The 12,367-nt window shown below is 43.0% G+C and overlaps 1 protein-coding gene across 1 annotated transcript in view; it reads right to left on the reverse strand.

The window, feature by feature from the left end:
- Positions 1-12,367, reverse strand: part of PCDH15 (protocadherin related 15) — a 644,997-nt gene that overhangs the window by 70,915 nt on the left and 561,715 nt on the right. Inside the window, exons 25-26 of the mRNA XM_054288317.1 lie at positions 8,494-8,634; positions 6,202-6,314 (exon numbers count right to left, since the gene is read on the reverse strand). Coding sequence (XP_054144292.1) covers positions 6,202-6,314; positions 8,494-8,634 — 254 coding nt within the window. The remainder of the gene's footprint in view (positions 1-6,201; positions 6,315-8,493; positions 8,635-12,367) is intronic.

The following is a 12,367-nucleotide window of genomic DNA, read 5'->3' on the forward strand; positions in this document are numbered from 1 at the left end:
GACCAGCACTAAACAAAATATTTTGAGGGACAAAACACTTTTGAGGGACAAAAATAACCCTCTGTGGGTTCTGACAAGAAAGGGAAAATTATTCCTGAGAGGAAAATTGATCCCTAACAGGGGAAAATCCCAGGGAGTTCTGCTAGGAGGGAAAAAGGAAAACTTGCAGAGGTTTAAAGAAAAGCATCTAAGGTGGAATTGATATCCTGGAAGTGCCCAAGGCAATGCTGGATGGGTTTGGAGCAGCCTGGGACAGTGGAAGGTGTCCCTGCCCATGGTAGGGGTGGCACTGGGTGGACTTTAAGGTCCCCTCCAGTCAAAACCATTCTGGAATTCTCTGATTCATCAAGGCCTCAGCCATTCACAGATATTGAGAACCATGGAAGTGAGAATTGAGATTCTCAGATATTGAGAACCATGGAATATTCCAAGTTGGAAAGGACCACTCTTTCCAACTCCTGAGCTCCAACCCAGAGCACTGTGGATGCTTTTTCCACCTTTCTGAAGGAAGCACCAAATTACAGAGATTCCAACCTTGCAATGCCACTCTGCAGGGTATTGAAGTGAAGGGGAGACGACCATCCGATTGATGCATCGAACTCCGATTTATTGATCAATCAGCCACTTTATAAAACAGTGTTAATTAACTTCATGCATATTGCAAAATCCAAGCTCACGATAGGTTAACAGAGAAAACCCTAACCCCTCCTTTTGTTTTACAATACCTATGATTTATTTATTGAAAACAGGACAGCGTTCTCACTGTGATATGAAAAGTTCCCAAAACCTCCATCTGCTCCCAGAGTAGCTATCTTTTCCCAAAGAGCCCAAGGACAGAGTGTTTTGCCTGCTATGGGAAGACTGTCCGAGAATCTTATTGTTTATAAAGTGGTGCTTGAGAGAGCCTAATTGTTTATAGAATCAAGCCTGGGAAATGCTTTACAACTACTTTTACTTTTCCCTCAGCTGTATACCTTCATGGCTCTCCACAGCAGGGTTCCCCACTCCCTATTTCCCAACGAGGAAAACTGTCTGAGTGAACAGCAGGAAACCAGAGAACTGGGGAAAATCTCTTCCTGATACAGCTCCATGATTTTATTTTGTGAAATCCTTTTACTTGGATGGTGTTTGACTCCAATATAAAGGATTTAACTGGGTGGAAAACATTATGACACCTCTTCCACCGAGGGAAAGTGAGCTCCACGTGTCCCCAGATCTCCCTTTTTAGGCAGAACACATTTCCACAGCAGTGCTGGTGCTGGGAGAGAAATAAAATTAAATAAAATGCCACACTACACTTATATTGAGTTACAGTTTGGAATTCACAGCTTCCCATATTTCCCCATAAAACTTCAGATTGCTGGGCAACTGGACACATCTTTGCTGACAGGCTGGGGAGCTGTAATGCAACACTAACAGAAGCTGTAAGTTTGCAAAATTCCCCATTTTTCCTGTTCTGGAATACTGAACACCTGGTTAATGTGCCCACAGGCACTAATTAGGAAGCAATGATGCTGCTCCTGGTTCCCATCCCATTCCCTGCTCCAGCTACGAGCAATGACCTTCCCCTTGCAGAGGATGTGGAATTTATTAATTAACACAACACCAAAAAGACCCCAAATCCCTTTCAACTTTTACTGTTTTAAATGGAGGATGTGCTCATAAAGAGGACAGGCTTGCTAAAAATACCTCTTTATATTCATCTGAGGTTCCAGTCACATCTGGTCTCCACTGTTTCATAGCGCTACTAATTAATATCTGTTAATTAAGAAATGAAAGTGCTGCCATAAGTTGTTGTGAAGTAATGGAAACTTTTGGATGAAATCCTTGATCCAGAGGTGATCTGGGTGAAATCAGGACAAAATAAAGAAGACCTTGGGAATGGGGCCCTGTATGGCAGATTTGATTTTCTCAAAAAATGGATTTATTTGGTTTATTAGGTTTTAACCTTATTTTTTTGGTTGCCCAGAGGAGCTGTGGCTGGAAGTATCCAAGGGATGCTGCACAGGCTTAGAGTAACCAGGGAAGGTATCCCTGCCCATAGGGACAGGGAATGAGATGAACTTTGAGGTCCCTCTCAACCCAATCCACTCTGGAATTCCACGGTTCTTTATCCAGAGACCCTTTTGCTGGCACAAAGCAGTGATCAAAACCAGCATTAAAAACATTTAATAAACTGTGGGAATTTCTCACCCTGTTTGGGGCAGCGATGTAAAAAATGTCCTTGTCCCCACCAACCCGGGGCTGGAGACACTGAACGTGTCCACGTCTTCAACCAGTTCTTTAGAAAACCCCTGGAATCTGACAGCCAACACCCTGAGGGAGATGTGGTGACAAAAGCAGCATCAGCTGTGTCCTTCTCTGGCTCCAAAGGTCAGCTGAGCCCAGCCACCTCCATCTAAATGTCCCCACCATCTGAGGTGGCCCAGCCATCTCCAATTAAATGTCCACACAATCTGAGGTGCCCCAGCCATTTCCACCTAAATGTCTGCATGCCCCAGCACTTTGATCATTTGGGATTTTTGCCTCTTTTCTCCCCACTGTGTTTTTGTGGAACAATGCCTGGCTTGGAAATTACTTTGTTTGTCAGGCATGGCTGCCATCAGCTCTCCAAGTCATCCTCAGCCGACCCCTACCAACCACGTCCCCAAGTGCCACATCCACACCTGTGTGAGCTCTTCCAAGGGTGGTGACTCCACCCTTGCCCTGGGCAGCCCCTGCCAAGGCCTGAGCACCCTTTCCATGCAGAAATTGCTGCTGCTGTCCCAGCTGAGCCTCCCCTGGCCCAGCCTGAGGCCCTTTCCCCTTGTCCTGTCCCTGTTCCCTGGCAGCACAGCCTGACCCCATCCTGGCTCCAACCTTTTTCCAGGCAGTTGAAGAGAATGAGGAGATTGTCTTGCTGCTGCTTCTGATTCTCAGAGGGAGTGAAACATCTCAGAGGGAGGGTGTGAGAAACATCCCAAATCCCACCTGGCTTTTGTGATGGTGTTCACAGGGATTCTTGGATGAGGGAAGAGACGAGGATCTGACTCCATGTTTCAGAAGGCTTGATTTATTATTTTATGATATATATGATAATAAACTATACTAAAATAATAGAAGAAAGGATTTCATCAGAAGGCTGGCTAAGAATAGAACAGGAAAGAATGATAACAAAGGCTTGCGGCTCGGACAGAGTCTGAGCCAGCTGACTGTGATTGGCCATTAATTGGAAACAACCAACATGAGACCAATCACAGATCCACCTGTTGCATTCCACAGCAGCAGATAATCATTGTTTACATTTTATTCCTGAGGCCTCTCAGCTTCTCAGGAGAAAACATCCTAAGGAAAGGATTTTTCAGAAAAAGTGTCTGTGATAGGCTTTCTCTTGCCAGCCCCCTCCAGAGGAGCCAAGGATGCCTAAGATCCCCTCTGATGGACTTCAGGGGGGATCTCTCACAGTTCCTCACAAAGGAACTGTATTTTATCCCCCACTTATAGTAAATCAACTACTCCATTCTATATTTTCTGGATCTCAGAGCCCTCAGCTGCCCTTTGCTGTTCAGTATGGAGAGCACAGCAGTGTTTAGAAGTCTCCAGAATAATTTACAATCCAAACAAAGAAGGTGGGGAAGGAAAAGAGACCAATTAATTTGCCCTAAATGATGCAATAATGCAGAGGGAGAGAAAGTGAATAAACACCACTCTGCCTTCCTGCACTTGACTGGTGTCTCCTCTGGAAGTCACTCTGGCCACAGATAATGATCAATCAAAGTCTCCCTGGGTGTGCAGAGGGCTCCAAGCAGGGCTGGTGTTCCTTTGGCAGAGCTGCCAGGCTCTGCAGGTCAGCTCAAGGCAGAGTGGCACTTTCATCTCCCTTTCTGCTCATGCCATCTGCTCTCTCTCTATTTTGTATTTATTTTTGATTTTGTAGTACAAGCTGCAGCTTTATGTTGTGAAACTGTTCAACTCCGACCTTTCCCTAAATACACAGGCAGAAAGTTTGTGAACCAGCTCAAGAACAGCACTGGAATCACCCAGATTATGATAATTAGACAAACAAAGATCAATACTAATCCACTCTAAAGCCACTAATTCTCACTCCATCTGAAATTCAAGCACCCACATCCAGCAGTTTTTCCTTTTGCAAGGGGAACCATTGCTCCGTGCTGCCTTTCACATTAAAGATATCCCATGTCACTGGAAAATGAGGGCCTGTGACACCTGCCAGCTCCAGCTTGCATCACTGCCAACAAACCAAACACAAAGCACAGCCTGCAGAGTGTGACAGTCCCTGAAAATCTTAGCAATCAACACTAGTCCTGCTCCCAAATATCTGAGAGTCTCAGAGATTAATCAGAAACTTTTAGGGCTCTTTTAATTTCATTTTTGACATGGAGGAAAATGAATAACTGCCTTTGCTGTCCTCAAAAGGTTTTAAGAGCTTCTTAGCACCGTGCAAAGAACTTCCCAGGAATGGAGCTGCGCTTTGGAAAGGGAAATCAGGCTGTCCAGATAATCCTGAAGAGTTCACAGGGACACAAAGATAACCTGGCTTATTCAGGTGCTGTCATCAAAAGGTATTATGGGCTACAAGTCACTTTGTACTGCAAGAGTTCTTCACTGCAGTGAAAAAACATTCCCACCTCCTGGGATAGAACTGGAGATCAAGGCAGGCTCAGAAATCTCATAATCCCTGAGAGGTTTGGGTTGGAAAGGGCCTTAAATCCCACCCAGGGTCACCCTGCCATGGGCAGGGACACCTTCCACTGTCCCAGGCTGCTCCAAGCCCCGTCCAGCCTGGCCTTGGGCACTGCCAGGGAACAATTCCTAATTCCCAATATCACATCCAGCCCTGCCCTCTGTCAGTCTGAACCCATTCCCTGTGTCCTGTCCCTCCAGTTCCTGTTGCAGGGTCCCTCTCCAGCTCTTCCGTGTCCCTTCAGGCTCTGGAAGGAGCTCTGAGGCCTCCACACACCCTTCCCTTCTCCAGGCTGAGCATTCCCAGCTCTCCCAGCCTGGCTCCACAGCGAAGATGCTCCAGACCCCTCAGAAATTTCTGAGCCCTCTCTGGACTTGCTCCACAGCAAGTTTGCTCCAACAGACACCTGCCTGCCCTGATCTGAAATTCCAGTCCCAAATGTTTTTATTTGCTTTTATTATTTTTATACACTGCACACCTCTGGAAGACACGTAAGGAACTGCAGGGAGCAGCAGGAGCAATTTATCTCTCTTGAAAAATCCTTCAGCAAAGGATTATTATCAAATGCAAAGATTGTCATTTTGCACTGGTCCTTCAGATTTCATATTTGTTCCAAGTTAAATATAAAATTAGGAGAAGAGAGGCATGTTTTTGCTGTTTTTCATTTCTTTAAGTGGGAAATATGCTAATACTCAAATCACGAGGACAAATACTGCACAGATAATGATTTTTTGTCTAAACTTGTTTAAATAGCTGAACAAGCCCATCCTTAAGGGCTTACTGATGACAATTTATATTCGATTTCTGATTCCCTGCAGTCCTTGGATTTGGAAATATCTGTACAAACCCCACTACATTCTGATGCTGATTATGTCACTACAGTGACATAGAGAGAACACATTGCAATTTCTTGATATCTTGAAGCTGCTTGCCCTGATCTTATCCCTTCCTATTATTGTACAGATGTCAAATTCATGAACACATTCTCTACTACAAAATTATCAAACTAATCAGCCCACTTTTTTGATTTGCTTTTGATCAATTTTAAGACACTGAGGTCAATGATAATGAATTGTCAGAGGGTAAATTTGTGAAATTATGTCTCTGTGGTGATAATAATCACCTGCACTTCTAACATTGAAGAGGTTGGGTCTGAGTCCTCCCATGCCTCACACAAATGGTGTAAAGGATTAAAAAATGCCTCACAAAAATGGTTTAGAGGGTCAAAACACATTCCAGGAAATTTAATTTGGGCTGGTGAACCTAGCCCAAATTCCAGGACATGAAATTTGTTTATCCAAATGACTGATATTTTCAACAACTTCTGAGGGGAAAATTTCAAGCAAATCTTTGCTCACCATCAGCCCAGATCTTTCCAACTGGTGACAACCTGCTCAGACAGTAAAAGTCCACCACAACAGAGTATTTTTGTAGGTCTCTTTCAGACTAGCCTTCAAGCAGGACTTCATTTTGGCTTTAAAAACACCAGTTTTAGGGTGAAAGAATGAACTCCTTACCTGTATTCATCCTGTGTGAAGCGTGGGATGACTGAGGGCTGCAGCACCACAATTTCCACCATGGTGGTGTTGAACTTCACTGGGTCCCCATCATCGTAGGCAATGACCACCAGCTAGAAACAACAGAGAAAATCAGGCTCTGACTGCACAAAAGAACATTCTTCATCCTGACTTCCAGCAATTCTGGTACTTGCAGGGTCTAAAAAATCAGATGTGATTTTCTTTTGCTGCAAGTCACACGCAGCGTAAGAACAAAACACGGAGGAAAAGACAGCCATCCTCTGGTTGAAACTCTGCTGGAAAATTTACAGAAACATGGTAAACTGGAGCAATTGTATTCCTGGAAAGGGTTGTTAAACATTGGAATGGGCTGCTCATGGATGTGTGGAGTCTCCATGCCTGGAGGTGTCCAAGAAACCCCTGGATGTGGCACTCAGCGCTCTGGCGGGATTGGTCACGGGTTGGACCTGATGATCCTGGAGGGCTTTTCCAACCTCAATGATTCTGTAACTCCCAATATAACAGGGAAAGACCTGGGTGACAATTATCAGTTGCTGACATTAATATCTAGAACCAAGGGCTCAAGTTAGAATAAAAAAAATTAACATTACTTCCCACCCACCTCCAAAAAGTCCTCTGCAGAAAAGAGATGCTCTAAGCTCAAACATGGACAAGACCAAATTACCTTTTCTTAAATGAGGCCTGTTATTAATATTTTGATCTTTAAAAAACTTTTTTCATGTCTATTTGATGATTTAATTCAGAATTTTGTGCTGGCACAAGCAGGTTAATTTGTTTTTAGCTTCCCATGAAATGTGCTTGTGTGTGAACTCCAGTCCACTGAATAAGGAGCAATGGGCACTTTTCCAGTTTTCTCCCTAAATTTTTTCCTTATTCCTGGAGGTTGCTACATGAGGCAGGTCTGCACCTCCTTCTAGCAGAACAGTTTCAACTCATTTCTGCCAGTCCAAGCTATTCCACAATAACCTCTTTTTTGCCAGTCAGTATATCAGGAAAGTCACCAATGCAACATATAATTGCAGAAATTACCCAGATGTTAAATAGTGACTGGAAAAGTTCCCAGAGGATTCAGCAGCAGACACAAGCCCAGTGGTCTTGAAGCAAATACCAACTCCAAGTGTTCCCATCACTGATTTGTGGAGTCTTCTCTGTGCTTTTTTCCTAAGAATCCACATTTTCTGAAAAATAATTCCCTGCTGAATGTCTCATTTACTGGCCTAATATGAAACAGTGTGGGAGAGATCCCAGTTTTGGAAATAAGTACTAGAAGTAAAATAAGTACTAAGAAGTAAAAACAGCAAGTGCAGCAACAGAAAAGTTCCACTCTTGGTGATGTTAACCAAGAAAAAGTTCCTCTCCATCCTTAGGTTTTATTATATTAATTAGAAATTTAAAAGGACTTCAATTAGCACTGTCCAAAACCAGGGACTGCTCCAGCTCAAGTAGCCCTTGATGGGACACTCAGGAGTGGAAAACAGTGGACAGCTTTATTCCTCATAATGGAAGGTGAGCAAATAAACCTCTCTTTAACCCTCATTTCAGAAATAAATAAATGAAAAAAGAAAAAAAAACCACCTTAATGAGTGTAAGGAAGTTTCCAAGTAGGGAAATTACATCCAACCCAAGATACTATGGAGATTTTTTTTTTCCTTACTGACCCACTTCTATTTTCATTTTTTACTACCCCATGGATCTTAAAGGGCAGATGCTCTACTGCTTTAGGTTAAAATCATTCCTTAATCCACACTCATTCACTACAGAATCTTCAGGAGCAGTGACAACAAAATGGGAATTTAGTTTTCCTTAAAATCAATGTTTTTACATTAAAACACTCATGAACAGGAACTCCTGAACTACCCAGCTGCGCAGCAACTTTATTTACAAGTCATCTAGCTCTTCTTACAAAGTTCTCCCCAAATTCTCCCCAAAAGCCCTGTTGAAAGTGAACTTGGGAAAAATGAAGGTTCCCCAAGGTGTCTCCCTGTTTTCCACACCCTCCCAACAGGTGCAACCAAATCCCTTCAAGACATTCCTGAAATCACAAAGGCACAAAACACATGCCAAGAGAAAAGGAGGGAAACAAAGGAACAAACAGAAGTGAAATTTTGCAAGGAAATCCAATGAAAGGTTGGATTTGATCTTGGAGGTCTTTTTCAACCTTAATGATTCTGGAATCATTCTATGCAACAGAAAAAACAAAGGAGAACCATGATGGTGAAAGGAATCCCAGCAAATCCAGGGAATTTTGAGGCACTGCAGCTGAATTTGTACCTTGAACACTGTGCTGGGCTCTTCATTGAGGTTCACTCGGGTGACGACACGTCCAGAGTTTTCCTCCACATCAAAGATGCTGGCACTGTAGGGAAACTGGACAACATCCACCTTGTAGCGAACCAGACTCGCTGGGGTGCCCTGGAAGGCAAAAAGAGGCAAATTGGAGATTTTTTGGGTTTTGTACACCTCCTGAAGGATTAAAATGTAACATTGGTAAGGCCATCAAGCAAAACTTGCTGTTTGTCCTGAGCAACCCCTTCAATCCCTACCAAACACCTTCCATGACACCTGTGAGGTACAGGAGGAAAAATCACCAGAGGTTTGGAAGGAAAAGGGCTGAATCTCCACCTACTTAAACCCAGAAGTGTTTTATAAAAAATGAAATTTTTAAAGAAAAGATGGGCATGGCTTCAGGCTGGTTGAAATACCTTTCAAAAATATTTTGACTTGGTATAAAACTCATTTAAGGAACTTAGCAGTGGTTAAAAAAAATGCTGTTTTGCAGATGGATTTTAAACAGTTCTATAAGCAACCCTCCCAATGGTTCAGATTCTTGGTGACAAGAACCAGCCCCAGGCACCCCTGGGTGTGTCACAAGTGTCCCCAAGTCCCACTGGCCACATCTTTATTGAACACCTGCAGGGCTGGGCACTGCAAAGCTCCCTGGGCAGCCCCTGCCAAGGCCTGAGCACCCTTTCCATGCAGAAATTGCTGCTGCTGTCCCAGCTGAGCCTCCCCTGGCCCAGCCTGAGGCCCTTTCCCCTTGTCCTGTCCCTGTTCCCTGGCAGCACAGCCCGGCCCCCCCTGGCTGTCCCCTCCTGGCAGGGAGTTGTGCAGAGCCACAAGGGCCCCCTGAGCCTCCTTTGCTCCAGGCTGAGCCCTTTGCCAGCTCCCTCAGCCCCTCCTGGGGCTCCATTCCCTGCCCTGGACACGCTCCAGCCCCTCCAGGGCTCTCTGGCCATGAGGAACCCAAGATTTGAGGTGCCAGCACTGGGGAATGGGCCCTGCCCTGGGCCTGCTGGCATCCAATAAATGATGGAGATCATCCTTAGCCCACTTCTTGTTGCTGATACATTTATAGAAACATTTTTTGTTGTCTTTTATGGCTGTAGCCTGAGAAGTTTTGGCTGGCTTTGGCCTTTTTCTCTCCACACACTCCAGGGGAACTGGATCTCCTGGATGTTTTCTCTCTGTGTCTCCTGTAGGGTTTTGTCTCTGCAGGGTTTCATTTCCAGCAGACACCTGGTGGGGTGAAGTCCCTCATGAGAACCAGAGTTTGGAATGGGAAAACTTCTCCCAGCTACTTGTAGGATGTCTCATCTGCCTCTTCATTCACACTAGGGATTCTAGGACAAATTTGATTATATTTGTACACTAATATCTGAATAATGGTTTTCCAGCCAAAGTCTGGTTATGCAGAGATTTAGGACATTTTTAAAAATTCCACCTCAATTATTTCCTAAATAAATTTGGGAGTAGATTCAGATTCACTTCTGTCCTAGCAACAGCATGATTTAATTTTCTGTTTGCCTCTGAGTCTCAAGCTCAGATCAGGCTTTGACCTTTACATTGTGTTTAAACAGCCAAAACATCATTAATGGTGGATGGTTGATTTTTACCTGTATTCAATAATGTGCTTTGTTGGGATTGGGAATGTATTCCATGTCCCATGCCAGCCACAAACTACATGGAAACAGAACATTTCCTTTTGTAAACAGCAATGGAAATGGCTGCAAAAGTGATTTGAGCTCACTAAATGCTATCAATGTTTTGCTGATCCAACACAAGTCATTTGAGCATTGCCTCTTGGAGCTCTCCAAGGAATTCCAGCCTGGCCAGGGTTTATGAGGCCATCAGCAACTTTAATCATCCCAAATGGGGTCTGCCAGGCATGTTCCAGTGGTTAGCAAATTAATAAATGAATGTGTTCATAGTTAAAAGCACTTCACACATGCTACAGAGGGCAAATCCTGGAAAAAGTGAGGAATTTCTGGGATCATGGCATAGCAGAGTTCATTATCAGCTTTCCCCCTGGCATTCCCTGCTTCAGTCATTTTTCTTCAATGTTATAATTAAGAGCAAATTACCTGCTGAAATCCAGCCTATTTGGGCTCCGAGTAATGGCCTTAAACTTGCTTGGAAGACTAAGAATCCTCATCATCATTAAAGCTCCTCACACCAGGTAATTTGTGATTAAATAAACAAAATTCTCATCAGGTTATTGTTGTTCCTGATGTGATTATCAAGTACACTTTGCTCCTGTCACTTCAGAAAAATAACAAAACCAGGATTTATTTTTTATTTATGGCATTTTGGCACTGATGTAATTAGAAAAATCTCCAGAGAGATTTCCCAGGCAAATCTATTTAGAAGCGAGTTTTAATTATCTGAAATATTAATCATCTTTTGCCTCTGTTCTAAATTAATTTAGATGCATTATTATGTCTGCAGCAAAACTTGAATCTAGCTGATAATATTCCCAAATAAACCACAGAGCAAGGATTGTACTTGGCAGGAACCACATTCATTCTCTCCAAAGTTTCCCTGAGATTCAGGACGAACATAAAACTTAAAAAAAACCTCATCCAGCTCCAATTATTTCTTCCATGGCTGCATGATTCCTTAAAATTCCATTTACTCGGGGAAAATGCCATTTATTTCTGACACAGAAATTAAGGTCCCTCCTAACCCAAACCATTCTGGGACTCAAACTGGTTACAGACACAAAATTTCTTGGCCCAGGAAAGAATGGGGAAAAATGGATTTTGTTTTCATTTGAAGTTGACAGGTAAAGATCCCAAATGTGCCTGGATTTCACCCCTAAGGACCAGTATGGAATGGCAGCATCATGAACACAAAGTTATTTCCCAGGTTAATCTCCATATATTATTTCCATGTGTAGATTTCAACTCAAATCTAAGCAATTTATATAATAAGGAATTCAATAAGGAAAGTTTTGTAAAGCTAGTGCCATGGAAAAAAATAGAAAGTGGTGCTAAACCCCCCAAATTTACAGGTTTTTGTAACTTACTTTTGTAACTTACTTTTTACTGGTTTTTGTAACTTACTCAAAGCAACCATGGAAGATGGGGCAGCCCAGAGCAGGTGGATGAGTTTGGTGGGTCTTACACCAGTTCAGGGTTGGGAATGGTGCATTCGTGTAAATTCACCTTAATTTCATTTATATAAGCCCTAAAATTTGAAGGATTTTACTTTTTATAGTAGGTAACTCAAAAAGAGGGCCTGAAATTCTGAATTGCTAAAGCTGGAAATTCTGAATTTTTAACTCTCATAAGTTGAACACAAAAAATCCCACCAACTTTTAAAGCCTTGATATAAAATTACTTGAGGAACTCCTGGAATTTGCAGCCTGGGTCCCACATCATGATCTCCAGCAACCACTGAAATTCCACAGGAAGAGCTTTTAAAAGATCAAGGTCTGGCCAGCCTGAAAATGGTTTTACCTCCAATTAAAATGCAGTGAAATATTTAATTGAATATCTCATAGCCTGTTACTTTTAGTGAGTGCATGGAAGACAAAAAGGACAATTACTCCCAATTTGACAAAAGGGCTCCACTGAAGGAAAGCCTCAGGAGGTGTTGGGAGAATGGATAAAGCATTAAATGGGATGTTCTGGAGCTCTGGAAGCTGGCTGCTCATTAAAATTAGTGTTCTGCATCTGTTTCTATTAACATTTCCAATCAAAAAAAAGGCAGGATATGGAAGGGAATTGCCCATGGCAGAAATATCCCAGCTTTTACAGTGATAACCCATATCAAAAAAGGGATATACAGGAAAAACAAACACTTCTATTTATGTCAGTCCTGGGAATCCCCTCTGATAAATAAACTGAACATTTATCAAACAGCT

This window comes from Melozone crissalis, unplaced genomic scaffold, assembly GCF_028551555.1.
Source record: "Melozone crissalis strain CALT ecotype California unplaced genomic scaffold, PUWL_Pcris_2 ptg000062l_1, whole genome shotgun sequence".
In the NCBI taxonomy this organism is placed as follows: Eukaryota; Metazoa; Chordata; class Aves; order Passeriformes; family Passerellidae; genus Melozone; species Melozone crissalis.